At 41.8% G+C, this 27,749-nt stretch overlaps 1 protein-coding gene across 2 annotated transcripts; it reads right to left on the minus strand.

Annotated features, from left to right (window-relative positions):
* On the minus strand, positions 1 to 26,981 carry RRP1B (ribosomal RNA processing 1B). 2 transcript variants are annotated; one of them, XM_054973809.1, is made up of 16 exons: positions 26,799 to 26,981; positions 26,359 to 26,441; positions 24,601 to 24,658; positions 23,649 to 23,734; positions 22,234 to 22,295; positions 20,292 to 20,421; positions 19,936 to 20,000; positions 19,093 to 19,253; positions 18,240 to 18,331; positions 15,638 to 15,735; positions 15,418 to 15,437; positions 14,904 to 15,029; positions 11,924 to 12,654; positions 10,965 to 11,099; positions 3,206 to 3,272; positions 1 to 2,666 (listed from the first exon to the last, which is right to left on the minus strand). In XM_054973809.1, exons 1-16 carry the CDS (start codon positions 26,941 to 26,943, stop codon positions 2,476 to 2,478), a joined length of 2,250 nt encoding a protein of 749 aa, XP_054829784.1. In that variant the 5' UTR covers positions 26,944 to 26,981; the 3' UTR covers positions 1 to 2,475. The 2 variants fall into 2 exon arrangements, with proteins under 2 accessions (XP_054829784.1, XP_054829785.1); XM_054973810.1 differs by having other exon boundaries at positions 26,768 to 26,820.
* Positions 26,982 to 27,749: the final 768 nt, after the last annotated feature.

A 27,749-nucleotide genomic window follows, 5' to 3' on the forward strand; every position in this document is an offset into this window, starting at 1 on the left:
TTTCATGAGAAGAAACAGCTTTATTAGCCAAGTCTAAGCAGCCTATTTTCATAAAGCCAGAGGTAAATGCCACATAATGGACACCCACTTCCCCATAACCACACATTACTTTGATAATAAGATGCAGAGATACCTTCTAGCCTTGAGAAAAACTTTTACACTCCTGAAGATTTTAAATACAAAGCTTTAACTCAACAGGTTTTGTTTCACCAAAACTTCAGCTTAATTACAAAACCATGTCGCTATATTTTAAAGAAAATAAAATCTTTATAAAGTTTTGTTTTTTAGTACAAGCCACTTAACTCTTTATTTTAAAATACATAAATGAATCAACAAACTGATTTGAATGCAGAGATTCCTACTTTCGACATAGACATGTCTTGGGGTGTTGTATTAATTTCAGTTCTCCCAAGTCCTGCAGATATGGCATTAAATTGATACTCTTATTTGAATTAAATTCTTGGCAAAGTACTGGGCAAACATGCAAGGACAGGAAAATGTATACTACAGTGCATGTTTATAGTAACTTTCTTCCAGAAATTAACCATAATGAGATTTACTCTTTCTAGTTCAGAACTCGTATTACCTTAACATTCAGGTAAAAAAGATTGTTGTCACCTTTGTCCTGACAAAGTCATTAATGACTATTAAGATAAGCATAAAACCCTGAGGTTTGAATAGGTAGAAGAATAAATGGAACTCTTGTCCCCAAAACCTTTATATACCCTGATTCTAGTTCTAGACTTAAAACTGGAGGGCCATTATAACTAGTTTTAAAATAATGCATTATGCTATACATTATCCAGACTCCACAAAATGCCTGTTCAAAGGAGCATTCCTAAAGTTTGTTAGTTGAAATTCTCTTAGAGTCCTACTAGCTTTTCCAAGTAGTACAACTGATTTCTTGACCAGTTTCAAGAGAAAATACTAACATTTCTGTTAAGATGTATTCTTTCCACTGGGATGGATTCAAAGTTTATTTTCTTTTAATCTCTGCTCCCTCAGTGGAAAAGAGATTTCTGATCTCCCACTACAGCCCACTGAGCAGCCTGAAATGCTGTTCTTGTGAAACAAGGAACCCTGAGGAACAGCACAAGGAGCTAACTGGGAGCCAGAGATGAGAAAGGGAAGTGGCAAACATTATGGATCCAAGCCACTATATTTCCTAATATATCAAGATCTAATACATCTGATAGAAGAACTCCACAGAATTCAAGTCTTTGAATTTTGACTAGTTTGTACTATTTAAAAGATTAAGGGAGGGAAAAGGCAAGCCTTTTTAAGCCTTCCCAAACCAATGGCACATGGACAAAACCATTCACATAGCACAGTCCACAGGGGCATCCATTTGTTAGCAATTTTCTGAGTTTTCTGGAAAACTAGTCAGTAATGTGATTGCCCAGAGGATCTATCCAACCTGAAGCTGAACTTCAAACATTTATGAAATATGCATTTGTCTGTCATTATTAATGCAATTCTATGCCTACATGCTTTCCTGAAATAATCTGATGAGGAAGGCAGATTAAGTAACAAACTATCTTCGTACTCCGTAAGGGTTGAAATCAACCCAAACTTTATTCCTTAAACAGCAATTCTCAGAGAAAATTAATAATCTGATTCAAAATTATATATATTTCTGTATAGTCGCATGTACATATTTCATTCTTAATGCACATGATATTGTGCACTACAGTTTAAGATATAGCCTTACTTTCAAAGCCACCTTACCCTGTAGTAAAAGATATTAAGGCTTATTAGAAACAAGTGCACTAAAGTTGAACCTTAATGGGAGACGGATAATATTGTTCAAAGGGTAAGAAGTAAATGTTTAAAATGCAAAGGTTCACTAAAGAAAAAAAAATTCCATGTATTCTCTTGCTCCAGAGGAGCAAAAATCTGAAAGAGGCAACAATGCCAATGCAAACAACTGGGAAATGCAAGCAGAGTACAGTAGCTGAGTTACAGTCAATATAATTCATTAACCAATTGATTACCCAATTAAGAAGATTCAGGTGGCTTTTCTACTAATATAATTCATCTGAGCAGATATTCAGAGTTTAATCCAAAACCTTTGGTATGAAGATGGAAGGCTTGTAAGGAAAAGGAACTGTGAGAGGAGTGTTCTTAGCTGCCTAGAGTTGCCTATAAAGATTAGTCCCTCTAATTTAATTGAGGTTTATTAAAATGCCCAAACAATAGTTTAGAATGAATTTTTACAAATTATCACGTGACAGGAATTTTTTAAAAACATACACACGATAGGGCTCTAATTAGAAGCTCAAATTACTTTTCTTTTGACAACATACACAAAGCTATTTCAAAAAGGTACCTGGTAAAATAAAGTACCAGTACCATAAGTCCCACTGACCTTACATATGCTATCCTGTCAACTTAAAAAATAAAATCAAAAATACCTCCAGAAATAACTGGTTATTGAAATACTCTGTTAAAAAAATCAGTCCTCTCCTTCTTTGCTCAGAAGAAGTCTACTGCAGTTGGTCTTTTCTTAGTGGGTACTGAAACGGATTTCTTTATTTCAAACGTTCCAGCAGGAGACTCAGAAGCCAACTTCAGCACTCCATGGAGGGGTTTTTGCTCAGGATTGAAAGCCACTCGGGAAGGTCCCTGGGGGCTGACTAAGATACTTTTGTCTGTCTTCTTAAATTCTGTCAAAGATTGAAAAACAAAAGCTTAGTCAAGGGTTGCACATCCTTAGCTGTTAGCACATTCTGGGGGTTACGAGAGCCATTAATACATGACAGGTTTCCAGCAACCAGGGGTTGTTTTTTGTTTGGGAGAAACAAAGAATCATCTTGAATATTTCAGCTTCTAATGGATTCTTCATCTACTGGTAACAGGCCTGTTGGTATGACATGCTGTATTTGTTTTAGGCTAGGGTTAACTGGAGCCATTCATTCCATGGGCAAAAGTAGTTCAGTACTCAAGAACAGTGTATAGCTGGGAGCAAAGCCTGCTCTTCCTTCTAGGTGAAGGCAATCCCAACAGCACTGAAGTTTGCCCTCACCTTCACACTGCCTCAGATGGCAGCCTTTTTACCTTCTCTCATTGTAACTGTTTTCTACAGAAGTACACAAAACTGAAGCCATTATTACATTTTCAAGCAACTGATGCTAAATAAGTATGCCCTATTCTCTTCTCTTTAACTGGTTTGGTTTCAGAGATGCAATGAAGGAAAGGTGCTCACCCGCTGTCATGTTCTTATTCAGTCCAAAGGTGACTTTTTTGGAGTTGGAAGATTGTAGCTTGGTTAACTACAAGAAGGAGAGAAAGATGGCAGATTATTTTTCTGGACCAATTAAAACCTTTCCTTTACTAAAATATTGTTCCTGCTTCAACTGTTGAAAGTAACTTGTAAAATAAACTTATAAAATACAATCAAATCACAATTGGTAGAGAGGCATCAACCACAATCCCATCAGTATAATAGTGTTTTATACCACCGTTTGCCAACTGCTTAGCTTACAGAGTTGGACCAGGAGTGGAGAGGACTTAAAATATTTTAAGAACAAAGAAATAAGTACAGAGAAAACAGAGTTGCGCTTACCATAACTACTGTTCACTGACGTCGTCTGTGCAGGCCTGCCGACCGGATTTTTCTTTTCTAGCTAACGTCCACTAGGGGGCGCCTGTACGCACCAATGCGCCTGCGCGGCTTTTCCCGCCCAAGCGACATTGGGCGATGTCGCCCCCTTCACCCTCAGTTTCTCCTTTGCCGCCGAATGCCTTCACATTATCAGGAAGAACACAGCAGGGTAGGAGGGAGGGTTTGTGTGCCTGCACAGAAGACGTCAATGAACAGTAGTTACGGTAAGCGCAACTCTGTTTTCACTGTCCATCTTCTGTGCAGTCCCACATGGGAGACTCACAAGCCACTTACCCAGGAGGCGGGCATGTGTTCTCATTGAAAAAGAGACTGAAGTACTGCTTGACCAACAGCAGCCTCTTTCCTATCCCACACATCTAGAGCATAATGTTTAGCAAACGTGTCGGAAGACGACCACGTTGCAGCCCTGCAGATGTCTAGCAAAGGCACTCCCCTAAGGAAGGCCGCAGAAGAAGCTTGCGCCTTAGTGGAATGAGCTTTCACTTCCAAAGGACAAGGTAACTTAGCATGTAAGTAGCAAGCTTTAACCGTCTGAGTAACCCAGCGAGAAACTGACTGAGCTGAAGCAGTTTTTCCCTTCCTGGGCCCATAGTAGCAAACGAAAAGTTGTTTGGCACATCTAAACTGCGAAGTACGTCGAAGGTAAAATGAAATAGCCCTTCTCACATCCAAGGAATGTAGGGCCCTTTCAGAATTATTAGTAGGGTCAGGAAAGAATATAGGCAGGACAATGTCTTGCGAGGTATGAAATTGAGTAGAGACTTTGGGTCTAAAGCGAAGGTCAGGTCTCAGAACTACTTTATTTTGATGGACCTTCAAAAAGGGAGGATCCCATCTTAAAGCTGCCAACTCGCTAACTCTGCGGGCAGATGTAATGGCGATCAAGAAAACCACCTTACAGAACAACCATTTTAACTCACAAGTAGCCAGAGGCTCAAAGGATGATTTCATAAGCCCCGCTAACACTACCTGCAACGACCACTGAGGAACAATTTCCTTGACTTGTGGGAACATGTTATACAACCCCTTTAAAAAGGATTTCGAGAGGCTGTGGGAGAAAACCGTCTTCCCATCTATCTTAGGGTGGAAGGCCGAAATGGCCGCTAGATAAACTTTAACAGAGGAATTAGAGAGTCCCCCATCTTTCAGAGACAGAAGGAACTCAAACACAGACGACAACTGGCAATCCCAAACATTCACTCCTTTGTCACTAGCCCAGGCCTCAAAACGCTTCCATTTAGCAGAGTAGGATCTGCGAGTAGTGTCCCTACGTGCATTAAGCAAAATCTCAGCTACTCTGTCAGACATTCCTTCCGACCCAGAATATGCCAAGCAGTGAGACTCAGTTTGGGTAGGTCGTGATACCAAACCCCTTCGTCGGACAGAAGGTCCGGGTTCAGAGCAAACCGATAACATCACCCCTGTGAAAGCTGCATGACATGTTGGAACCAAGCTTGTCTGGGCCAAAAGGGCGCCACTAGAATTATGTGAGGCCCATCTCTCTGAATTTTGCTGACGATTCGAGACAACAGTGGGAACGGAGGGAAGGCATAAAATTGGTGCCCTGTCCAGCGCATTTGAAACACGTCCCCTAGGGAATGGCGACCTAGGCCTCCCCTTGAGCAAAATTGTGGAGCCTTCTTGTTGTCCTCTGACGCAAAGAGGTCTATCTCTGGGAACCCCCAGTCCAAAAAGATGGCATTCAGGTAGTTGTCTGCTATGGTCCATTGGTAATTGTCGGACTGCATACGACTCAGTTTGTCTGCAATCACATTTGTGGTGCCAGGAATGTGGACCACATGAATAAACATGTTTCTGTCCATGGCCCATTCCCAAATCCGAATGGCCTTGTCGCAGAGTGCCTTGGATGTAGTGCCCCCTTGCTTGTTCAGGTAGAACATCGTGGTGCAATTGTCCGTGAGCACCTGAACGGATTTCTGCTGCAGCGTGTCTGCGAACGCAATAAGGGCATAATGGACCACTCTCAATTCTAACAGGTTAATGTGATCTTCCCTTTCCTGCTCTGACTAAACCCCATGTGCCCAAAGGGCCCCACATTGGGCCCCCCATCCTATCGTGGAGGCATCAGTCGAGATAATGATCTCGGTTTGGATGGACCCAAATGCAATACCCCCAAGGAGATTAGTTTCACTAAGCCACCATCGTAAGGAACGAAGAATCCCTCTAGGGATGGAATATCTCTTGTTCTGAGATTCATGTTCAAAATCATGAACCGAGAGGAACCACAGCTGGAGAGGTCGCATATGCAACCGGGCCATAGGGGTAACTGCTGTAGAAGAGGCCATAAGGCCAAGCAGTCTCTGGATAGCAGTGACCGACTGGAATCTACATCTCGAAAAAAGATTCACCATCCTGCCAATTTTCAATGCACGTTCTCGGGGCAGGAAACCTCTGTTTACCTCACCATCCAGTATCATACCGATGAACAGTATTCTCCTGGATGGGGTAAGATTAGATTTCTTGAGGTTAACCAACAGTCTTAACCGGGAGCAGGTAAGCATCACCTTATTAATTTGGACGAGAAGTGCATCAGCAGAGGGTGCTGCCAAAAGCCAATAATCAAGATAGGGATAGATCGTACAACCCTGTTCTCTCAACCATGCAACTACAACAGCCATACATTTAGAAAAAACTCGGGGGGCTGTTGACAGTCCAAAAGGGAGTACCTGATAATGGTAGGCCTTACTGTTACAAAGGAACCTAAGGTATTTCCTATGGTCAGGATGGATGGCAATATGGAAGTACGCGTCCTTGAGATCCAGGACGGCGAACCACATGTCTTCGGGCATTAGCTTGAGGACTGTATTCAAGGTAAGCATTCTGAACCGTTTAACGAGAACAAACTTATTCAATTCTCTCAGGTCTAAAATGGGTCGTACACCGCCATCCTTTTTGTCAACATGGAACATCCTAGAGTAAAAACCCCAGGAGGGGTCCTGAGGGAGAACCTCCTGAACCGCTCCCTTCTGCAGAAGCGCTATAACCTCCGTCTGTAACTTATCAGAAGAGGATTGCACTGCATAATCAGGAAGAGACAACACCGGGTAAACATCAAACTGAATTTTATAACCAACTGTAACAACGTTGAGCACCCAACTATCACGGGTAATCTCTGCCCATGCAGAGGCAAACTGAGCCAATCTGTTTCCAAAAACGACAGATTATTCAAATTCTAGTCAGAACTGTTTAGGTTGAGTTGCTGACTCTTTGGCATCGGGGCCTTGTTGATTGCGACGTGGGCGGTAACTAGGTCTCCTGCGCTGGAAGGCATTTGCAGGGGGCTGGAATTGCCTGTAGGAACCATAACGTGGATACGGTTGATATCTTTGCTGTCGACCACGATAGCTCTGAGACGAACAATATTGATACCGATTGTCGGTGAACTGCTTGGATGGGAGAATCCCGTAGGAGCGAGCCGTCAGTCGATCTTTATGCTTTTGCGAGAGGTACTCATCCGTTCTGGTTGAGAACAGAGATTGACCCTTAAAAGGTAGATTCTCCACCTTGTTTCGTGTTTCGACAGGCAATGCAGTTGTGCGGAGCCACAAGTGTCTGCGAAGCACGATAGAAGATGCTGGTGCTCTTGCAGAGGTGTCAACTGTGTCGCGACCCGCATTAATCTGTTGTCGTGAGAGTCGTAAGGCCTCATCGAGTATAACTTTAGCTAACACTTGCTGGTCAGCAGGAAGCTTCTCCATGAAGACCGCCATACGATTCCACAAAAAATTTGATAGGCTTCCATGATAGCCGAGTAGTTGGATATTTTGAGCGTCAGGGCAGCAGATGAATATAACTTTTTGCCCAGTGAATCCAACTTCCTGCTTTCTTTGTTGATGGGTACGGCATGGGACCCTTGGCGTTGACGAGCCTGCATCTCCTCTGTAATGAGGGAAGAAGGTGGTGGATGTGCAAAGAGATACGTACAGACGTCATCTCTAGTTTTATATAGAGCTTCCAGTTTACGAGATGTCGGGTAAACTGATGCTGGCTTCTCACAGACAGTGGTAATGATTTCCACTAATCCCTCAGTGAACGGGAATGCAATGGTTGGAGGATTCCCAGACTGGACATACTGCAGAATTTTATCCTTCGGTTTTGGATCTACAGCTGAAATCTCTATGTCCAGGGAACGGGCCATTCGGACCATCTGCTCTGTGTAGAGCCGGTAGTCTTCCGATGGAGAAATACGACCAGTCCCAATAATGATGTCCTCAGGTGACGGGTCAGACGTAGGGCTAGGGCTTGGATCTTGGTAAGGCCCAGGCTGCTGGTAAGGCAAACCATGCCTGGGAGAGCCATAGCTGGAGAACTCACTCCGTGTCACCCCAATACTCTCTGCCAAGAGACAGGGAATAGGATCAGTGAGACCTTGCATAAAGGGAGCCTTCACATTCATAAACTCTCTTTGACGAGTGATAAGGTAGATCCTCTCTACCAGCATAGTCACCAGCAGACCACGCATGGGCCACAAGAGGCAGAGCGTCAGGCAGGTCACCACCATCAGCAGAGGAATGGCACGATGGGGAAGACAGGTGCGGAGAAGGAGTCTTGGGCTTCTCCCATAACACCTCATCAGTTTGGATGGAAGTCGATTGTCTGTGCTTCGACTTCTTTTTTGCCTTCTTCTCACCATGGGAGGTCAAGACACGGTCGGTGCCACGACTCTGGCCGACCGGATCCAGTGTAGATAAGTTAGGCATTGGATCCGAAGCTTTGGGTTCTGACCTGGCACTAGTCCTCGGACCGAGGCTAAGGCGAGTCGACTCCGTAGGCTTCTGAACCGACGGCGTTGGTTCCGGTGCCGGATCCGACAACTTCAGAGCCGATGCAGTTGGGATGTTCGGATCCGATGAAGTTCTCTGTACTTTTGGAGTCAGCATGGAGGGCGGTTCCAACCTCGCCGGAGACTTGGAGCGGTGCCGTCGCTTCCGAGTCGGATCCGACTTTGGCGGATTTTTGCGACCTGAAGTGGACCCCGAGGCGTCTTTCGGATCCGAAGTTGGAGTACGTCGGAACCGATCCGGTGAGCGGGAGCGAGAGGTGGAAGTGGAGCTACGGACAGACTGTTCGACCACCGAGGGAGGTTCAACAGTCCCGCTCACTGGTGGTGGCCCTTGAGGGGTATCCGTGGCTCCCGATGCCCGCATAGACCTTCTCCAAAGTAGGGCATTCAATCTATTCGCCCTCTCAGCCCTGGCCTTAGGCGTGAATCGTTGGCAATGCTCACATTTCTCGACGATGTGTCCTTCACCCAAGCACTCGAGACAGACGGAGTGGCCATCCGTTCTTGTCATCTTTGTCGAACAAGTCGAACAGCGCTTAAATAAAGCTTTCTCAGCCATCTCTGAAAAGACGAACGATCTCACAAAATGGCGTTTCTTCACAGCGGACAGCTAGATCTTCACCGGTCGGCGGCAAAGAAGAAACTGAGGGTGAAGGGAGCGACGTCGCCCAATGTCGCTCGGGCGGGAAAAGCTGCACAGGCGTATTGGTGCGTACGGGCACCCCCTAGTGGACGTTAGCTACAAAAGAAAAATCCGATCGGCAGGCCTGCGCAGACGCAGTCCCATGTGGGACTGCACAGAAGACGGACAGTGAATGGTACACTTCTCCAAAAGCTCATGCTAGTGCCTCAGAGCTACTGCCCCTCCCTTGCTGCTCCAATCTGCCGAAAAAGTGGATTTCTGAGCCATTATTTTTAACACTGCATCCTATCCCTCCATTTTCGAACCTTTACTGGTCATTTTCCTTTGTATCTTAAAATACGGCTCCCCTTCTTGGATAGAAATACAGAAAACATTCTTCAGAGGAACTCTATGCCATCCCTAAAGTAACCTTTCATGACATCAGCTGTTCCTCCTTGCATGGGGAATGAAGCTAGGACTTCTATCCTTTGGCAATGCTAACCTATGAAGGAAAGAGCTGGAAGTATTGCATAGGTTTCCAGAGTAAAAGAGGGAGACTAGATGGGGCAGGCTTATACTGTCACCCTTAAAAATTCCCTCCAGATAAAAAATTGGCATTTAAGTGAGGTTAGGCTGGGACCCAACATCTAGTTCTTTGTGCAAAGCGATTTCTCTTTCATGTTAATCCCGCCTGCAGTCTGGAAGTTATATAGCCCCATTTCAAGTCTACCAGTTTTGAGATGGAATTAATACCAGCAGTTTACCAGAAAGTTCTGGGATTCTCTAGAGTTTCTACTAAGTGAAACAGTGTTTTGCAAACCTATTTATAGAAATGATTGTAATTGACAAGTATTTTTGGAAACATCACCTCCATAATGTAATACATTCATTAAGGGGCAGAAAAGCGGCTCAGCAACAGGCAGGAGTGCATCAACAAATTTAACAGGCTGATGCAGATTTTTTTAAAAAAGATTCCCCATTAGCCAGGAGCCAAACCCTATGAATGCCTGCTCTCATTCCACTACCTCTCCCCAGAGCAAATTTCAACCTTCTCCCGTAACTGCAATTCCGCAGTGCATTAGCAGGTTGATCCAAATGAGATGGTCATGAGCTTCCCTCCTTAACAGATGATCTATCTAGTTAGCCTTGATTGCGGTCAATGTCTGCACAACTGAACTGCTTAAGCACAATTCATAGAAATTGCCACTAATTTCTAACTATGATTATGGGAGCCAGTGTTGTGTGTTCAGCAGCCTAAGGATACTGATGAACTAATAATGCCACTGTTTTTGAAGGACGGTAGATTTTACAGTGCACTGAAAGTATAAAACAAGACCTCAGAACTGACCACTGACAAGGAGAAAAGCAAACTTTCCTGTGCAGCTAATCCTTCTCCTGAACTCTAACAACAGCACTTAACCGTTATTCTCCTTCTGCTTGGACAGGCCACTAGCATTTTCCCCACTACTAAGAAAAGATCCACAGATCTTGTAAGGAGGAAGAGCTGACCTCACAGAAATGCTCTTAAACTACTGCATTATAGTAGCAATACAGTAAAATTATGTACTGTATTTATACCATGACTTTTTGCCAATACCGATATTCCCCAGAGATCATCAGAGGTGTTTCGGCTGCTGTTGTGGCAGCTACTATGTCTGTAAGTGCTGCAATGAGCCCAGAGGGGATCTAGCCCTCCCTATAACACATTAAATACAATGTTAAATCTGACTATTTTTGCACAAATGATTTCAGGCAGACCAAGGGCCTAATGCCAGAAATCTGCAGGACAGTCACATCCGGCAAGATAAATGCCTACTTCCAGCTAACAGAGCATATTGGACTCACTATGAGGGCTTTTTTCCCATCTTGGTATAAACAAACTTCATGGCAGACAATTATTAACATCACTGTACCTGAATGGAAGTAAGGCTTCCTTTAGCTTTTCTAAAGAAGACTGACTTTGGCAGACTAGTCTTTTCAAATTTGATGAAGTCATTCCCAGCTTTGGCCTTCTTTTTCTGCGGCATAATGGCAATCCCACTGGTATCCTGTAGTGAAATAAAAGAGCAGCTGAACACACAAGTCAAGGAGTGATAAATAGTACGATGCTTGCAGTATTTTGCTTGGGATCCTTAGCCTAACAATGGCATCCATTACAGACAAAACACATTAGGTCACTGTTGGTATTACAGAAGTATTTGACTAGGAAGTTGCCCCATATATTTTGAAAACAGGACATCCACAGGGTGACAGCAGTTCACTGGCATATTTTCCAACACGCAAACAAGACAATGTGCAGTAGGGCATACATGAAACATCTATGTGCACAATAACCTGGATTTCTATAAAACTTTCCCACTATTTGTATATGTAGAGTTAGTTTGGTGTAGTGGTTAAGAGCGTGGGACTCTAATCTGGAGAACCGGGTTTGATTCCTCACTCCTCCACTTGAAGCCAGTTGGGTGACTTTGGGCTAGTCACAGCTTCTAGCTCTCTCAGCCCCAGCCACCTCACAGGGTGTTTGTTGTGGGGATAATAACAACATACTTTGTAAACCGCTCTGAGTGGGTGTTAAGTCATCCTGAAGGGCGGTATATAAATCGAATGTTGTATAGTAACAACAACAACAACAACAACAACAACAACAAGCTATTACATGCTCCCCCACCCCACCCCCCACGTACAATCACAGTCCTGCTGCTCATGATGTTTTTATTTTTTAAACTTTCAGCATGCAAACCAGCCACAAACAATATACTGGATGACAACTGTTTGAAACAAGGATTACCAACAATGAAACACCAGTGTTGAGGGGATGGACATGAGTGCACATGGTAGAGGCAGCATAAAAATTACACGTGGATTGACTTACGCTGGTTCTGCACTTTTTGTTTTCAGCTTCAAATTCATTTTCTTGTACAGTATTTAGGATTCTCTTGATTTTCTTTTTGTTTTTCAATCTCACTATTTTCTTCTTTGAACTTCTCATCTTTTCCAAGCTACTCAGTTTTTGTTTTTTTCTCAATTTAACTTTTTGGAACATGGTGGATGTCAGTTTTACACAGCTTTTCTTCTCTGACTGCTTAACGACCTCTTCAGAAAAACCATTTCCAGCAACAATCCCACACTCATTTTTCTGTTTCTGCTTAGTCACTTTATTACCATGATCTATAGGTACACAGTCATCAAGAATCTCTTTTGTACTAGTAGGAACTTGTCCATTTTGATTAATGGTTTCTACAGGAACTTTCTGCAGCGTACCACTTTTCTTCTTTGTTTTTTTCTTTATACTACTTATCAAACATGTTAATGTCTTCTGTGCTAAGCTGCTACTAAGCCCTCCTAGAGGATTGGTTGTTGCGACGGTTTCATTTGCCTCTATACCTAAAGACTTCTTTTGCCTTTTCTTCACATTTGTTGATTCAATGTTCTGGTTTAGCTCTTTTGATTCTTCTAATATGACAGGCACTTTTTGATGAGATCCACTGGCAGTGAGCGTGTCAATAACTTGACTCAACTTCCTCTTTCTCTTCTTCCTTTTCTTTTGCAACCCTGTGTTACCACCATCTTCCTCTGTGGTAATTTTTCTGTTTCCAGCATTATCTATCAAGGCAAGTTACATGGCATTAAATGGAAAGCAAGAGCAGTTGACTAGCACAGTCACACTTGTGGTTCTGTTTTAAGCAAGGTAGTGGTGGCGATAAGATTAGTAGATAGAAAGCAGAACACTGAGCTAGACAAGCCATGCATATGACCCTAGCAGGGTGTGTTGCTATTAAATAACATTTTAACTGTCAAGGTATCCCCAAAGCCTGCTTGATACTGGTATACTCAACAGACAGCTTGGCTTATAGCAGACTATTCCAGCTGATGCTCACATTAGAAGACTGATGGGGGAATTTATGTAATAGTACCCCTACTATCACTTACCTGCATATATTTCAAGAGACCAAACAGTGATTACAGAAGAAAAATGGGTTAATTATTTATTCAATAACTGCATGACACATTCCCCATTTCGGGGAGACATGTGTCAAGACTAGTTCCATTGGAGGGCTTTATATACCTTTAATGCTGTTTGTTTACAGAACAATTGCTAATTGTTTACAGAATAAAAGATCAAAGGTTGGGATAAAACTGTCATAATGATGCATACACCTGTCAAAAATGACGCATTTTCCCAGAGAAGACATCTGACAAGCTTAAGTGAAAAATGAATTATACAAACATTTGAGAAGCCATATATTTGATAATTTCGAGAGGAAAGAACGTAATCAAAGTTGAAGTTTTACTTATTTAATTAGAATATCCCAAAACAAGAAAATTGTTTATTCTTTGCTCGGTGACTTGTCTCACCCACTAACATCCAGGATATTTCAGAGGCTGGAATGTAACACTGGAGCAAGCCCTAACTTTGCCTGTTTGTATGTTTTTGTGTGCTGGTGCTTGCATGCATGCGCAGAGTAATATTTTATGAAATGGGGCCTAACATTCTTTAACAAAGATCCTAACTACACAGCCTGGCCTGAAATGTCAGGCAAGTTTCACTCCTTCTAGTTAACATCCCCATACAAAGAGATTAGGGATGTGTGCTTCAGGTTTCTGATTCGGAAAAAAACCCGAATCAGACCTGATTCCGAAATGGCCCCAGCATACCCAGACCATTTCAGAAACCCCGAATCAACGGTTCCTGAAGCTATTTGTATAGCTTTGGGGCAAGGGGCTGAAATGTCCCTCTCCATGCAGCAGGAGGGAGAGGGACATTTAAACCACGGATCAGCTGTTTGTCAGGGTTTCCGACAAGCAGCTGAGTACTTTGAAGGGAAGAAGGATCTCGGTGCGGCTTGCCGCAGCTGAGATCCTCCTTCCCTTCAAAGTCCCCCTCCCTCCTCCAGCCAGTTGGAACAGGGGAGACATTGAAGGGAAGGAGCTTCCTGGCACTGCTTGCAAGCCGTGCTGCGTTCCTCCTTCCCTTCAAAGTCTCCTCCATTCCAACCAGCTGGAGGAGGGAGGGGGACTTTGAAGGGAAGGAGCTTCCCGGTGCCGCTTGCAAGTTGTGCTGCATTCTTCCTTCCCTTCAAAGTCTCCTCCGTTCCAACCAGCTGGAGGATGGAGGGCTGAGGCTGGGGGTTGTTGGGTGTTTAAAGGGCCCTGCCGCTTGCAAGCAGCAGGTCCCTTTAAACTATCAGCTGGCAGCCAGCAGGGGGGATTCCCCCCGCTGCCTGTCAGCTGATAGTTTAAAGGGACCTTTAAATGGCCAGGTAAGTGGGTTGGAGCGGGGGAGGGGGAGGGTAAATGGGGAGTTGAGGGGTGGGGGAGGGTGGGGGTGCTGGGGGGAAAACCAGCCCCCTGAATCACTTCAGAATGCTCCGAATCTTTACAGAGCATTCCGAAGCGATTGAAATACCCGGATCCAAAGCGGCTTGCCACTTTGGGTTTTGGGTGTTTTCAAATGTTTTTCCTGCTTCGGGTAAACCCGAAGCAGGAAACCCAAATATTTTCAGGGTGCACACACCTAGTAGAGATACGGCAAAAGACATTTCCAGCAAAGAAATTCTATAATGATACTAAAACCCAACAAGAAATGGCTGGCACTTAAAACTGAAAATCAAAGGCTGGAATTGTTGATACTCCTCTTAGTCTGTTGGAGATGTGGTTCTCTGCTGTGGAGTACATTCCTCAAATGAGTGGGAGTTCTTGAAAAATACTGGTCTTGCAAAGTGCCTAGTGCCAGAGAAACATGCACTCTGAAAACTAAGGACTACATCTACAACAGACAAAGAGGAATGTGAGAAGGTGCAAGCTCAAGTGAAAACACTGGAAAGGATGTTGCAAGCTGCTCTCTTCCTCACCTTCTTTGTCCAGCTTGGTTTTATCTAAGAGCTTGCTGGATTTTCTCTTCCACTTCCTCCTGCTGAATGTATCATCATCTTCATCTGTAGAAACATCTTCAGGAAAGTCATCTTGGGGGAAAATCCCTGATATGCAAGAATATTTGAGTAAGACATGCCACAAACAAGTAGTATAGTATTTTGACCATCATCCACCCACATTCCACATTAGTAAGTACTAATTTTCTCTTTAAAAAAAAGAACCGAGTCTTCACAGTATATTCTACTATAGTAGCTTTCTCCATTTCAAACATCAGGCTTTTCATTTAAAGATTAAGGAGGGAAATACCGCCTCAAATGTACCCAAATTCTGAAACAATCAGATAAGGATTCTATTCCTTTTGAGATAAGAAATTCAGGTAAAAGCCCTACAGACATGCTTTCAAGTACACATAAGTCTACCATGATTGTATTTTTCCATCCATTACTGTACAACTTTCAGCCAAACAGAAGCAAATTGATGTTGGAACCTCACCTTCTGCAAGGTCCTGGAACCTGGAAAATAGGTGGAAAAAGTTTTATTTTCATTATCTGCCCACCAACAAAAGAGGCAAACACACTCGTGTCTGCATTCATTTTATTAAAAACCCACCAAGATAAAGTGTACAGGGTAGGACTGATAATACTCCATAATATAGAGGGAAAGGATATTTAGGTAAAACAAATTCTAAAGATTTTATTTTCAGATTACTTACTTTTTAACCAGTTTGTAGAGACGTTTTCTATTGACAGCTGGTGTGTTTTTTCTGCTGGCTAATTCAAACAGCATCTTGGCAATTTTTTTATAATCAAACTATTTTAAAAAAATCACATTATAGCTCTTTAGATCAGGTACGCATGAGCATTTCCCCAGAGATTTTCAAACTTTTTTTAATATATAGACATTTTCTAAGACAACAAAAACTGAGTAACTTTCTCCCAAAGAAAGTTTTACAGATTAATCAATAAACTAGAATATTAAATTGTACTAAGTAAATCATATAAAATGTGACACTAGGTATAAATACCCAATTTTTGAAAAATCCACTAAATTTATCAGTCTGTAAACAAGCTTTCATGCACTGTAAACGAAAAGTTAACTCCTCCACCAGTGCCCTGTCCCACTTGGACTTGTACCAGGATTTTATTCTAGGATTCTGTTTTCTCCATTTCTCAGCACTTTCTAATCTTGTGGCAAAGCTATGGAAGATAAGATTTTTACACAAGATTTCTTTTTATCCTTGAGAAGTCCCTAACAATGAAAAACGTGGATTCATGATGACACCGTATTGAGTTATCCTGATCTCTTCATGAATTGAAAAATGTTGTACCTTGACACAGTGTACTAGCAATTTAAATTTACTGCATTTTTCCTACTCTACAAATATGAATAAGTGGATCCACCCAGCTACTAGAATATTTGTACCACTCTGCCACTACAAAACCGTTCCTACTATGCACCTTCACCTCAGGCCTGAGGTAACAGATCCCACCACTGTCATGGACTTGCGATTCTGTTCATACTTTCTAGTAATCACAGCAGAGCCAAGAGCTCTGCCTGAGTGTGTTCATGTATTTGTGAGGGAAAGGCAACCTGAGTGGAAGCCTGAACTGAGTGTGTCTGTGAGACTATATATTCATTCTATTTGAAGCAGGCAAACTGTGTGTGCACCTGAGAAAGAATTGAATATATAGTCTCACAGACACACTAACATACAGAAGCTATCAGTCAATTAGAAACAGACTTTATGTTGGAGGAGAGAAGCAACTTGATAGTAAAGTTGCTGAACTGATTGAAGACAAATGGAAAGTACTAGAAAAGCTCAGCATGTGCAAAAAAACAGTATAAAGAGTTAGGAAACTTCTTGAAGGATGCTAGCCTTTTAAGTGAGTCACCCAGTGCATCAAACATGAAGAGAGCATGTAAAGAACTGAGCTCAAACCCTGTTCGCAAGAAAGAAACAGACTGTTTAGGAAAGAACAGAATATTGATAAGAGAGACAACCAGAAAAAGCAAACAACGACCTAGTAGAGAAGGCCAAAGCCGAGACAACCTCAGCCCAGCAGTGGAACATCCCAGAGAGCGAGATGACACCCCAGCAGAGGAGGAATGCAAGATAAAGAAACCCAGTACTTTAAAACAAAAACCACAGAAGAGTGAGAAATGGACTTAACAGGAACTGCAGAGACAATAAACTATTCCCTAAGCCAGAGGAAGCTGCACACCACTCTTCTGGAAAAGAGAGGTGTTCCGCTTAAAGAAGGGGGGGGGGGATTTGTAATGTTTTCAAGAAATGGGTGCATGTGTCTTTAAATGTTTGGTGAGATAGGTGAAGAGTGGGGGTGAAAGAGAGAGATGAGTGAGTGATATGATTGGTTGATGACAGAGAGTGGGTGGAGTGAAGGCAGTTTTCAGTTATAGAGGGAGAGAAAAAGGTTCAGTTAGGGCAAGAGAGGCGAGCTGTGTGCAGCCTGAGTGTGTTCATGTATTCGTGAGGGAAAGGCAACCTGAGTGGAAGCCTGAACTGAGTGTGTCTGTGACACTATATATTCATTCTACGTGAAGCAGGCAAACTGTGTGTGCACCTGAGAGAGAAAGAATTGAGAGTGAAAAGAAAACAGGCTAGCTGTGTGCTGTCTGAGGAGTTCTCTGTGAGAGAAATAGAGAGCCTAGAGAAAGAGGCTAACTGTGTGTGAAGCCTTACAAGAGATCTGTGTGAAGGAGTTTGGATGAAGCAACTAGAAGAACTAAGAACTACTTTTATGTAACCAATACGCTTCTTAAAAAATAAACTTTTATTTTGTTTTGTTATATCCTAGAGTATCAGTCATTGTTATCTCCCATTCCTATCCTCAGGGCCACATAGAACCACGAAGGAGCCTGACGCATAAACACGTTACCAAAGGGAAAACTTAAATAAAATATATTAGAATTTAATATTCCTGGTGGCAGCTAACTACCCAGAGGGTGTGAAGGGAAAGATTAAAGCAAAATCCACCCTAAAGAAAGTGAAGATCATAACAGCTACATTTTGGGAAATCCAGAGTTTTGATTGTTCATAGGCCAGTGATCAGGAGTATGTGCAAAAGTGCACAAAGGATACTGGTGTCTTACATCTTCCAGTCAGGATGACACAGCCCCCACTTAATCCAAGTAACATGGTAACAAGTCCTCCCCGCCCCCCAATAAAGTGCAGTTCTTGTGCCCTACTTAAATATTATCTGTGGGAGTTCAAACGAAAGGAAAGTCATTTGTGCAGATATGAAGAAAGCAATCACTGGAATTCAAGCTTGCACCTTGCCCAAGAGGGCACCTACCTGAAGGACAGGCCCAATGTTGTCATGTGAAGTTTCTAAAAGGTTCTCTTCTGCCTCGCCGTCTCGTGGAAGCCTGCTTGGCAAGCTCTTGTCTGCACAGTACAGAACAAACATATTCAACAGTCATTTGGAAAGACTTAGGCAACAGAGCACTCAAGCCAATGTACAGAAGAGCCACTGCACTAACTCTCAGCCCCAGATGAGAGGCTAATCTTTCCTCTCTGTCCTTTCAAAGAGTTCAACTGGTAACGAGCTGTCTCTAGTTAGCATCGCTGCCACAGGGAAAAGTGAGGAAATGAACTTACCCTTCCCAAAGTCTGAGCGGGGGCAGGACCAGCTTCTCACCTAGCCTTAAGCCAGAGAGAAAGACTCTCACTGCTTTTGTCTCAGACTGGCACTGGATGAGCAAATTATCCTGCCTCTTTCCAGAAGGAAAGGATTGGCCACTTGTCTGCCACTAGTGTGGGATTCTGCTGGTAAGAATTTTGCCAGATATTCAGCACAGCATAGGTTGATAAAAGGCTGACTCAGGGGAGAGGAGACGACAAAATTTCTGGCTTAGTTCTCATCCACCAGAAAGATTTCTCCTTGTCAGTGGAGAGTACCTGCAGATTTCCGCACTATATAAAGGGAATTAAAACAGGAGAAAGCAATCTGGACCAAGGACATGTATGAGTTAAAGCCAGTACTTGAAATTGTGCTTGACAACAAAATATGAGCCAGCACCAAGACATGGTGTGTGCATCAGCTCATCCCTACTGAATAGGCTTCAAAGGAAGCTTCAGGCAGAATGCTTTACTGCAGTCCAAGCTAGAGGTTATCTGAGTATGCATCATGTTAGCCACATACTTACCTTTGGCCACTAGCGTATTCTCTTCATCACTCCAGTCATCTTCTGATAGATCATCGTTACTACTTGCTTTCAATTCCCTCATTAAATCTTCTACAGCAAATGGGCACTGATCCACAATGGTTTCAAAGATACCACAGGTTATGGCTTGCAGCAGAAGATGACTGAGTCATAAAAGAGGAAAAAAGTGCATTACAAAGATACTTTTGGAGCTTCCCTTTTACCCTTTGAAAACCTAATTCCCATCCTTTGAAAGTCTAATACATAAAGATTACAAAAATTGCACTGCAATTTGCAAAAAACAATGAATAATCATCAGTTCATCATGTGGATTCTGAAGCAAGAGCTACCAGCTTTTGCTTCATCCAATATTCTTTTGCTAACATCCTAGTATTACTATTGCCATACCCAGAGAACCAAGAGACAGCTAGATATAGTTCCCATAGTTACGCAGTTTCATTTTCAGGCATACAAAAGAAAGTCTTGCTTCACAATGAGCATTCTACTCTGTCTTCTATGCTTAAATTTTGCTCAGGAAGTCTTTTCAGTTACCACCAAGGTGAAGTGGCTAAAACGATTAGGGCTGAAGAGATCCAGGTTCAAATCCTCATTCAGCCATAAAGTTGACTGGGTGAACTTGGGCAGTCATTCTGTTACAGCTTATACTACTCAACTACTCACAGAGTTCTTGTGAAGGTAAGATGGAGGAAAACAAAGTACGCTGCCCTAAGCTCCTTGGAGAAAGGGCAGGATTAAAACCCAGTAGATAGTGCTTTTAAAACAATACAGACATCGCTTTGACATCCAGGGGCATTATAAGTAGCAAAATCCAGCTACTGAACATACTCCTTGGTCTTGGCAGCGGTTTTGCAGAAGGGTTCAATAAACTTGAGATTCTGGTCTGCCGTGAGCTACAAAAATAAAACAAAATAGTTAGGAGAGCCAGGTTCTTACAAAACTATTATAATCCTCTATGAAAAAACATTTAATCACCTAAAATAGTTTTAACTAAGGTATTGCATGATCTACAAATGCAGACATTCTAGCTTAATCCTAGTTTGTTTCTAGTGCTGCCCTTGCAGCAATGTAGGCCTTGATACCAGCTCAGACACGGTGGGAGAGGCGGGGGAGAAAAAACGAGGGAGATGAAAGCAGCGTTTGTCAAGGCAAATCAGAATTTGAATGATCACCTATGATCTTACCACTTTAGCTCCAACTTTAGCCAGTTCTTCCAAGTAGATGTCAATAAAATGCAGTTTTATCCCAATGGGAGCATTGCTCTCAGGGTGAATGACCTCCTTCATTAACAGGTTCAGAAATGGTTCAGTGAAACTGAAGAAGTTAAAAAAGAAATATGATATATTCCCTCTGTGTCATATCATCATCACCAGGATAACATTAATTATTTCTCAAAAGAAAAATGTAGAGCTATGAAATGAATTTATAGGGACCAGAGTGGGCACAACCCACCAGAAAGCTTCCATAGGATTATGCTGGATACTTCAGCAAACATGGCAATATGCTCCTTTTTCTCTGCAACATGGTAGCTATGAACAATTTTTACTAAGAACGCTTAGGATTCTAACAGAATAGAAAGGAATGGTTAGCCTTCTTAGAGTCAGAAGCACTCGTGAAAGGACATCAGGTTATTCTGAGGAAATGTACTGCTAAACATAAATAAAGCTTAGCTTGCTCAATGAAACATCTCAGAATTTAAACAGATAGTTAAAAACCCTCCTTTTCATAGCTTTGTCAGCCTATGAGACCAACAACATATATGTATGCATGAGAGTGACAGCCAAGGCCTGCAGAATTCACAAACTCACTTTCAGTAGTATCAAGAAAACCTACAGAAACTTCCTCCAGTCTTAGAGCATAGCAGCACTTCTTAAATACCAGGACTCGCAATTATGTATATTTTCAGAAGAGAAATGAGGGTCTGTGCAAAATCAAGAAGCTTGCCGTCTCCCTCTGCCAGTATATTTCTGTAGTGAAGTGATTACACAGTTAAGCTTGCAATGAAGATAGCCAAGTCTGAATTCCTGCTCATTCCAAAGCATACTGAGTGACCCTGAGTCTGTCACACTCAGAGTAGATCAATTTCAATCAATCCAATTCAAGCCATGGTTGAAATCATCAAGAAAGAAGTCAATTTTATGAAAAATTTCCACTGGTTAGACAGGTCCTAAATAAAGTATGTACTTAATAGCTATCTAACAATAAAGCCTATTGATCTGAAACAGTATGGGCTTTATTCTACCACAGACAGCAAGTTTCCTACTGTTTCAAAAAGTAATATACTTGTCTATTTCTCATGTTTAGCTACTAGTGCACATGCTGTCAAATAGGGCCTCGTTTACCACCTTAGCAATTACAAGGTTTTTGTAGATGGATGTAGATAGAAGTCAGCACTGAAAGGTACTACTTCTTTTCAGTGTTCCTTTCTGCCCCTTTGTCATATAACTACACTACACTAACACAAAGTAAATAATTTCATCTAAATACAAGGAACATTATTAGTTACTGGGGAGATCATCGTGAGATGCTCTCTGACTGGAGATAGAGTCATAAATATTTACAATTATAATAGTGAGCCAACTGCAGAAAGTGGGTAGTTCCTAGATGTAAGATAAGAATAAAAGATCACCCAAATATCAAACCCCAGTATCCAAGTCATAATATACAAGACAAAAAAAAGTGTGGAAAAGAGTCTGTCATAAGATGGCCATCAGTTTAGGTTTCATTTTAAAAAGTCTGATTTACATTTGAAAAACCATATTCTTGATTTTTATCAACCCTGATCTCTCTGCTTAACTTTATAGAGCTACTGTGATAATAAAACGGCAATTCCCACGTATGTTTCGATAAAAAATAAAGTCAGAGAATACAAGTGCCAGGACAAGCTACAGTCACTTACACAGAATTGAGTCCTATTTAACTCAGTGGGGTTTTCTTCTGAATAAGCATAATCAGGTTATAAATAAAGAATATGAATACCAATGTGGAAAAGATATGAAGGATGAGACCACAGGAAACTTTTGATCTGAACCTCAGTTATGTCACTCATACAAATAATTTATTGGTAACCCTCGCTGTCCAATGGGTTCAGAATACCTTCTCACACACAAGTGGTCACACACATACCTTTCATTCCAACCATTTCTCTTCAGCACTTCAAAAGACTGCTTCAGCACCATGCGAATCAACTAGGTAATTAAAAAAAATGATCTCTTTAACTTACATCTTTCTTAGTAAGAGAAAGGCTATGACTGCAATATTCCAATAATCCATTGTACATTCAACTCAGCATAGTATCTCCATAATATCTAAATCCCTCAGCATCAGTTACATACTTTTAAAATGGCATTAAATGAGAAAGTAAAGTCTCAGTGCTAAAATATTATGCAGAAAAAAAAATTCCACTGAGACCAATGAGCTATACATATACTATGGGTAATCTACACATTAATAAAAATCACACAGTACAATGCATCGCTATCAGTAAGCTTTTAGGATGCATGTTAGGAATCCTATTATGTGTATTTGAATCCCCTTAGCACATCACAAAAATCTGGTCTGTGAAAAGCTGGCTGAGCTACACATTCAGAACCATTATATAGCATATCACTATTGAGATTGTAGGATTTTAGAATGCAGATGAAAGAGTCACTTGATTGACTCATCTTTCATTTTAAAGCAAATGAACTCTACCTGTAGAAAAATAGTATGTGTGAGAGACAGCTAGGCTAGAAATATTCTCTTTGCCAAGCTAGTTTGTCTTTGTGGGGCAAAACGGTGGGGAATAAATTTTGTAAAATAAATAAAATGTGGAGCGTTTTTGGCATGGAAAAATCATTCAAACCTGTGATTCTTATACCCACATCTTGAAACGATACATATGGCTATACCATTTACTTTTTCTGAATTTTGGTGCAGGATCATATTGTAGAGCATTAATATAGATTTCTGCCATCCAATGTTGGAAACCTTCAGTAAGAGAAAGCTAAAAAGAAACTCTTACCTCATAACATTACTATTATAGGCTCAGTTCACATGTCACACCAAAATATGGTTAAGGAAGCTTAACTAGGATTGACATGATGATTGTAGTGACAAAACATGACTGCATAGTTTAAAAACAAACCCAAATTTGCACTTGGCACTACAGGTTGATGTTAATTTTGAATTGACCAGCCATAATTAAGGCAATCACATGGTCTCCATATAATGCTATAACATGGAGGTAACCTTATGAAACCAAGAAAAAAATAAAAAACAAACAAGCAGCACACAACCTTGGTTTGCCTGTGGGAAGCTTAGAAACATAAAGCACGGCTAGGCTGTAATCTGCTGTTAGCATAAGCTATAGTTTGGGGTGGTCTCTAACCCTCAGCCATTGTCAGAAATACTCTTCAGTCACCATAGAAACAACTTGCACATCTCCAAAGTTGTGCATCCACTCTCAATAGCCTCTAGCAATCAATACTGATGAACATTTCGTAAAACGACACTGTATAATGGGATTGTTATATTCTTAAATGGTAGTAGATAGTTCTTACCATGTAAAATTTATCAAGGCGCAGTCTGTCTATTCCGTTCCATTCACGATTCATAGTTTGCCAGAAAGTCTGAATGAACAAATGGCCTGCAGAGAAAAAAGCAGTAATTTTTATTTTCCATCTCAAACATTTCTGCTATACCTTTCATAAGAAACAGTATGAGATTCCATGCAGCACGGAAACCAATGGGAGCAGAATCAAGTGAAACTACAATACTTTAGATCACCATACTCAGAAAATCCAAGAACTCTAATCTGAATAATAGAAGTAGTTGTATTGCTCCCTTGCACTCAGTAAATGCTGTAAAATGCTGAAACAGAGACCTTATAGGTAGCAGGCAGTGAGGAGAAAGGGAGTTATAGAGAATTCACTGGCCAAGGAGAATTTCATTAGGAATAATCTATTGTGCACCACTGCTACTTCATGTCATCCATGCTATACCCGTTTAAATCTTGGTTAGATGAATCCAGCAGCACTGGGAGATATTTCCCTTTCTGGGCACTGCCTTTCACAAGTATTGTGAGAATGAAGGGAAAGAAGCTTAATGATGCAGGAACAAACAAAAAAAGAACTCACATGAGAATGCCAACTTAGTGGTCTCCTTTTAGTGCAGTTAAGGAGCTTGGTACAGTTTGTTATCTAAAGGGGGCATACAATTCCTGGATATACGCATAGGCACACAGAAGCCAAACAGTGGCTCATAATAACCCTAGCATCATTAATGCATTTCCTTATATATTTACATCTTTTGTTTATAGAATTTCTACCAGGGAAACAAAATTCAAGCAGAATTTATTTTCTCCGAGGATAGTTTCTAAATGAACTATGTGTCCAGTTGCTGCCAAAAGCCAAGAAAACGCATGACTCTTCAGAAGCAGGTGTTTCCAAACAGAAAGAAGCTTTGCGTGGTTGGCATTATATGGACCATGCAAATAAAATTACAAAGACTTACGAGCATCCATATTCTCTATTATGTGGATAAGCTGTGATATATTGTTTGATAACTCCTCCTAAAAATGGAAAAGGAAAAAAATGTAGAATACAGTGCCTCAAAAATAGATTCCAATCTACTCCTCTAAGGTAGGACTAATCCCGTGGTTTGGACCCAAAAGGGTAAGCACGTATGCTTCCAATCTTTACTCACTTTCTTTTTCAGAAGAAGAAAAACCTCCTAAACTGCTCTTTAAATATCCCTAAATTTTTAAAGTTATTTGGAAATTTGGCACAAGGACAGAAATGCCTCTTTCTATAGGCAAAATATTCTCTATCCATTTCTTTCTTGATGCCACACACCCAGACATATTTCTCTCTCACTTTCTAAAACTCAGGAACACTTCAATGGGCAATGGGAGGAGGGCACCTTCTGAAAATAAAAGTTGGGAAATGAAAAAACAGTAAGTGCACATGGGAGCACAAGCTGCACCCAGACACAGAACATAAGCACCTATATGACCCAACATCATCACATCCATTACTGCCACTGTGAGATGTAAAAAATCCTGAAACAGCATGGCACACGAGGATGTTAAGCACTAGATGTGTGGTGATACGAGCTTTTTAGATGCAACAGCAGCATCTCTGACCGAGAAAAAAGTTACAGATCAGCACTAAAATCAGGGAGCACTAATAGTCTGAAAGCACTACACTGCTCTGTTTATAGCCATCCACATTGTTTCAAAAATTTGGAACAAGAATGCATAAAGTTGCTCCATTATACCATAATTAAAACGAAATGTATTCCTTGGTTCTGACTGCGGAATTCTAATTCTGTATGCATCTTCCTTCTTTATAAATATATTACTACCTAACAAGCAGATAAAACTCTATTTGAAGAATCATTCAGGACTAATTTTGAAAGACAAAATTATAGTTGGCAAGACTGCAAACTACAGGTACGTTTACTTTGAGGGCAAGCTTGGATAAAATTTCAAACATTCATTTTCTAAAAAATGCTATACAACTGGTTTTCAATATCTTTTGAAAATCTTGTACCAAAGTGTTTAAAATATTTATCTTCCACACCTATAGGTAATTCATAGGCCGAGTAGATATTTCACACAAGTTAGTTCTTGATTGGTTGTTGTGGGTTTTCCGGGCTGTATTGCCGTGGTCTTGGCATTGTAGTTCCTGACGTTTCGCCAGCAGCTGCGGCTGGCATCTTCAGAGGTGTAGCACCAAAAGACAGCTCTGTCTTTTGACAGCTCTGTCTTTTGGTGCTACACCTCTGAAGATGCCAGCCACAGCTGCTGGCGAAACGTCAGGAACTACAATGCCAAGACCACGGCAATACAGCCCGGAAAACCCACAACAACCATTGTTCTCCGGCCGTGAAAGCCTTCGACAATACATAGTTCTTGATTTATTACTCACTTTAATATGTACTTTATCATTGTGTCCAATTATCAGATTTACTTGGTCAGATCTGTTGGTTCGCCTGCAGTACAATCTTAAGAATACCTTCCTGAGAGTAAGCCCCATTACATAGACCTGAGTACGGCTCAAAGCAGGCCTGTTTGGAATTGCTGTGCTGATTTCTCTTTTTAAAATATACAGTTACCAGCCATAGTAGTTTCAACAATGAAATCCATGAACATGAAGTTGAGCTTCTGTGCATGGTTACTTTGGTACTGAGATTTACTTGTCAGTAAACACACACAGTGTAACACTAGATCTTTACATTCTCAGAGAATGCAGTTTTGTTTTGACATACCTGCAGCAGAGGTTTATCCTGCATCCACATACAGTAGAATAGTCCTTTCCATATTTTTAGAAACTCTTCTTGATTAAAACTACCTAAAAAACCAAAAAGAAATTTGAAAAGGAAAGTTAAAACATTTCTTATTAAATTAAAGTTAAGCTCAACTTTATTTCCTACCACTACAGTGACGCCATTACTGCACTCCCCTCACACTCATCATTACTGTTCAACGGCGTCGACAAAGACGAGCCCCCTCTACTACGCAACCCATCCCGTCATGTTCCGGTGCCGCCCGGCTTCACGCGTAGTCTTCCCTCCCCAGTTTAACCATCACCGCGCCTGTCAAAGAGCGCTTGCCGGTGTGTGCGCAGACAGGAAAAACTCGTGCCTGCCTGCCGACCACTCAGCCGAGCTCCCTCACCCAGAACACCACGTGCTCTGCCAACTCATACCCTCCGGTCTCTGGGTTCGCAGAGCGACGTAGCCTCGGAGCTTTTTTAGCGCCCGATCTCGAATCCGCTTCTCGTTGGCGGCCAGTCTCTGAGCGAACTGGATCTCAGGTGGCAGCAGGGCGGAAGCGACCGTGGCGGGAGCCATCACTGCCACCCACCAGTCCCTTCCCAAGCCCAGGCGGCCAACCGAACGCTCACAGATGACGTCACAGCCACACTCGAGTCGCAAACATTCTGAGCATCTAGTTCAGTGGGAAGGCGAAAGGATACAAAACGGAAATGGACACGTGGCGCTTGGAACCAGCCAATCAGCTCTGCCGGAAGAGCCGCGAGACAAACTCAGGCAATACCGAGCGCTCCACGTGCTGGCCATGATTCATTATACCGGTATAAGTCCGATGTTAGGCACGTTTACGTAGAAGCGAGACCCGCTCAAGTCAGTTGCGCGCGCGCGCGCACACACAGAGATAATGCACGTAGCTTTAGCTGCCAGAATCTTAAAACGGGATGGTAACTGTACTGAATTAAATTAAACACAGGACATCATTTTTGAGTCCTCTGTGTAAAAAAAAAATCCTCTTAAGTAAAGACTAGTACATTACAAAGAAAAATGTTAACCAACCTCGTGCTTTTAATGTGCTGTTTTTGTGTTTGCAGGAACTTTATGTAGGTGAGCACTGAAGGTATTATTCAATAGCTTAGTCCAAAGTAGTACAACCATCAGGGCTAGGTCGTTTTATTTCTAGCATTTGTAGACCAGTGCATTGCTCTGCAGATTTAATCCCATTAATGGCTATGATGATATTAAACTAGTCTAACAGTGCAATTCTAAAAACATTCCTGAGAGTAAGCCCCACAGTGTATTTCAATATGTATAAATAAGGGATAGGCTGATTTGGGATTGTCAACCAGTACTAAGTAAACATTTCTATGGCTATTCCCTCTCAGTGT

The sequence above is a fragment of the Eublepharis macularius genome, chromosome 3 (assembly GCF_028583425.1).
Source record: "Eublepharis macularius isolate TG4126 chromosome 3, MPM_Emac_v1.0, whole genome shotgun sequence".
Lineage (NCBI taxonomy): Eukaryota > Metazoa > Chordata > Lepidosauria > Squamata > Eublepharidae > Eublepharis > Eublepharis macularius.

Bases quoted from the DNA above. Each gene is read 5' to 3' on its own strand.
- RRP1B (XM_054973809.1), bottom strand. From the start codon at position 26,943: ATGGCTCCCGCCACGGTCGCTTCCGCCCTGCTGCCACCTGAGATCCAG. The intron at 20,422-22,233 runs GTATGTGTGTGA...TAACTTCTTCAG, and splicing joins AGAAATGGTTGGAATGAAAG to TTTCACTGAACCATTTCTGA. The intron at 15,030-15,417 runs GTGAGGTTCCAA...CTTGCATATCAG, and splicing joins GTTCCAGGACCTTGCAGAAG to GGATTTTCCCCCAAGATGAC.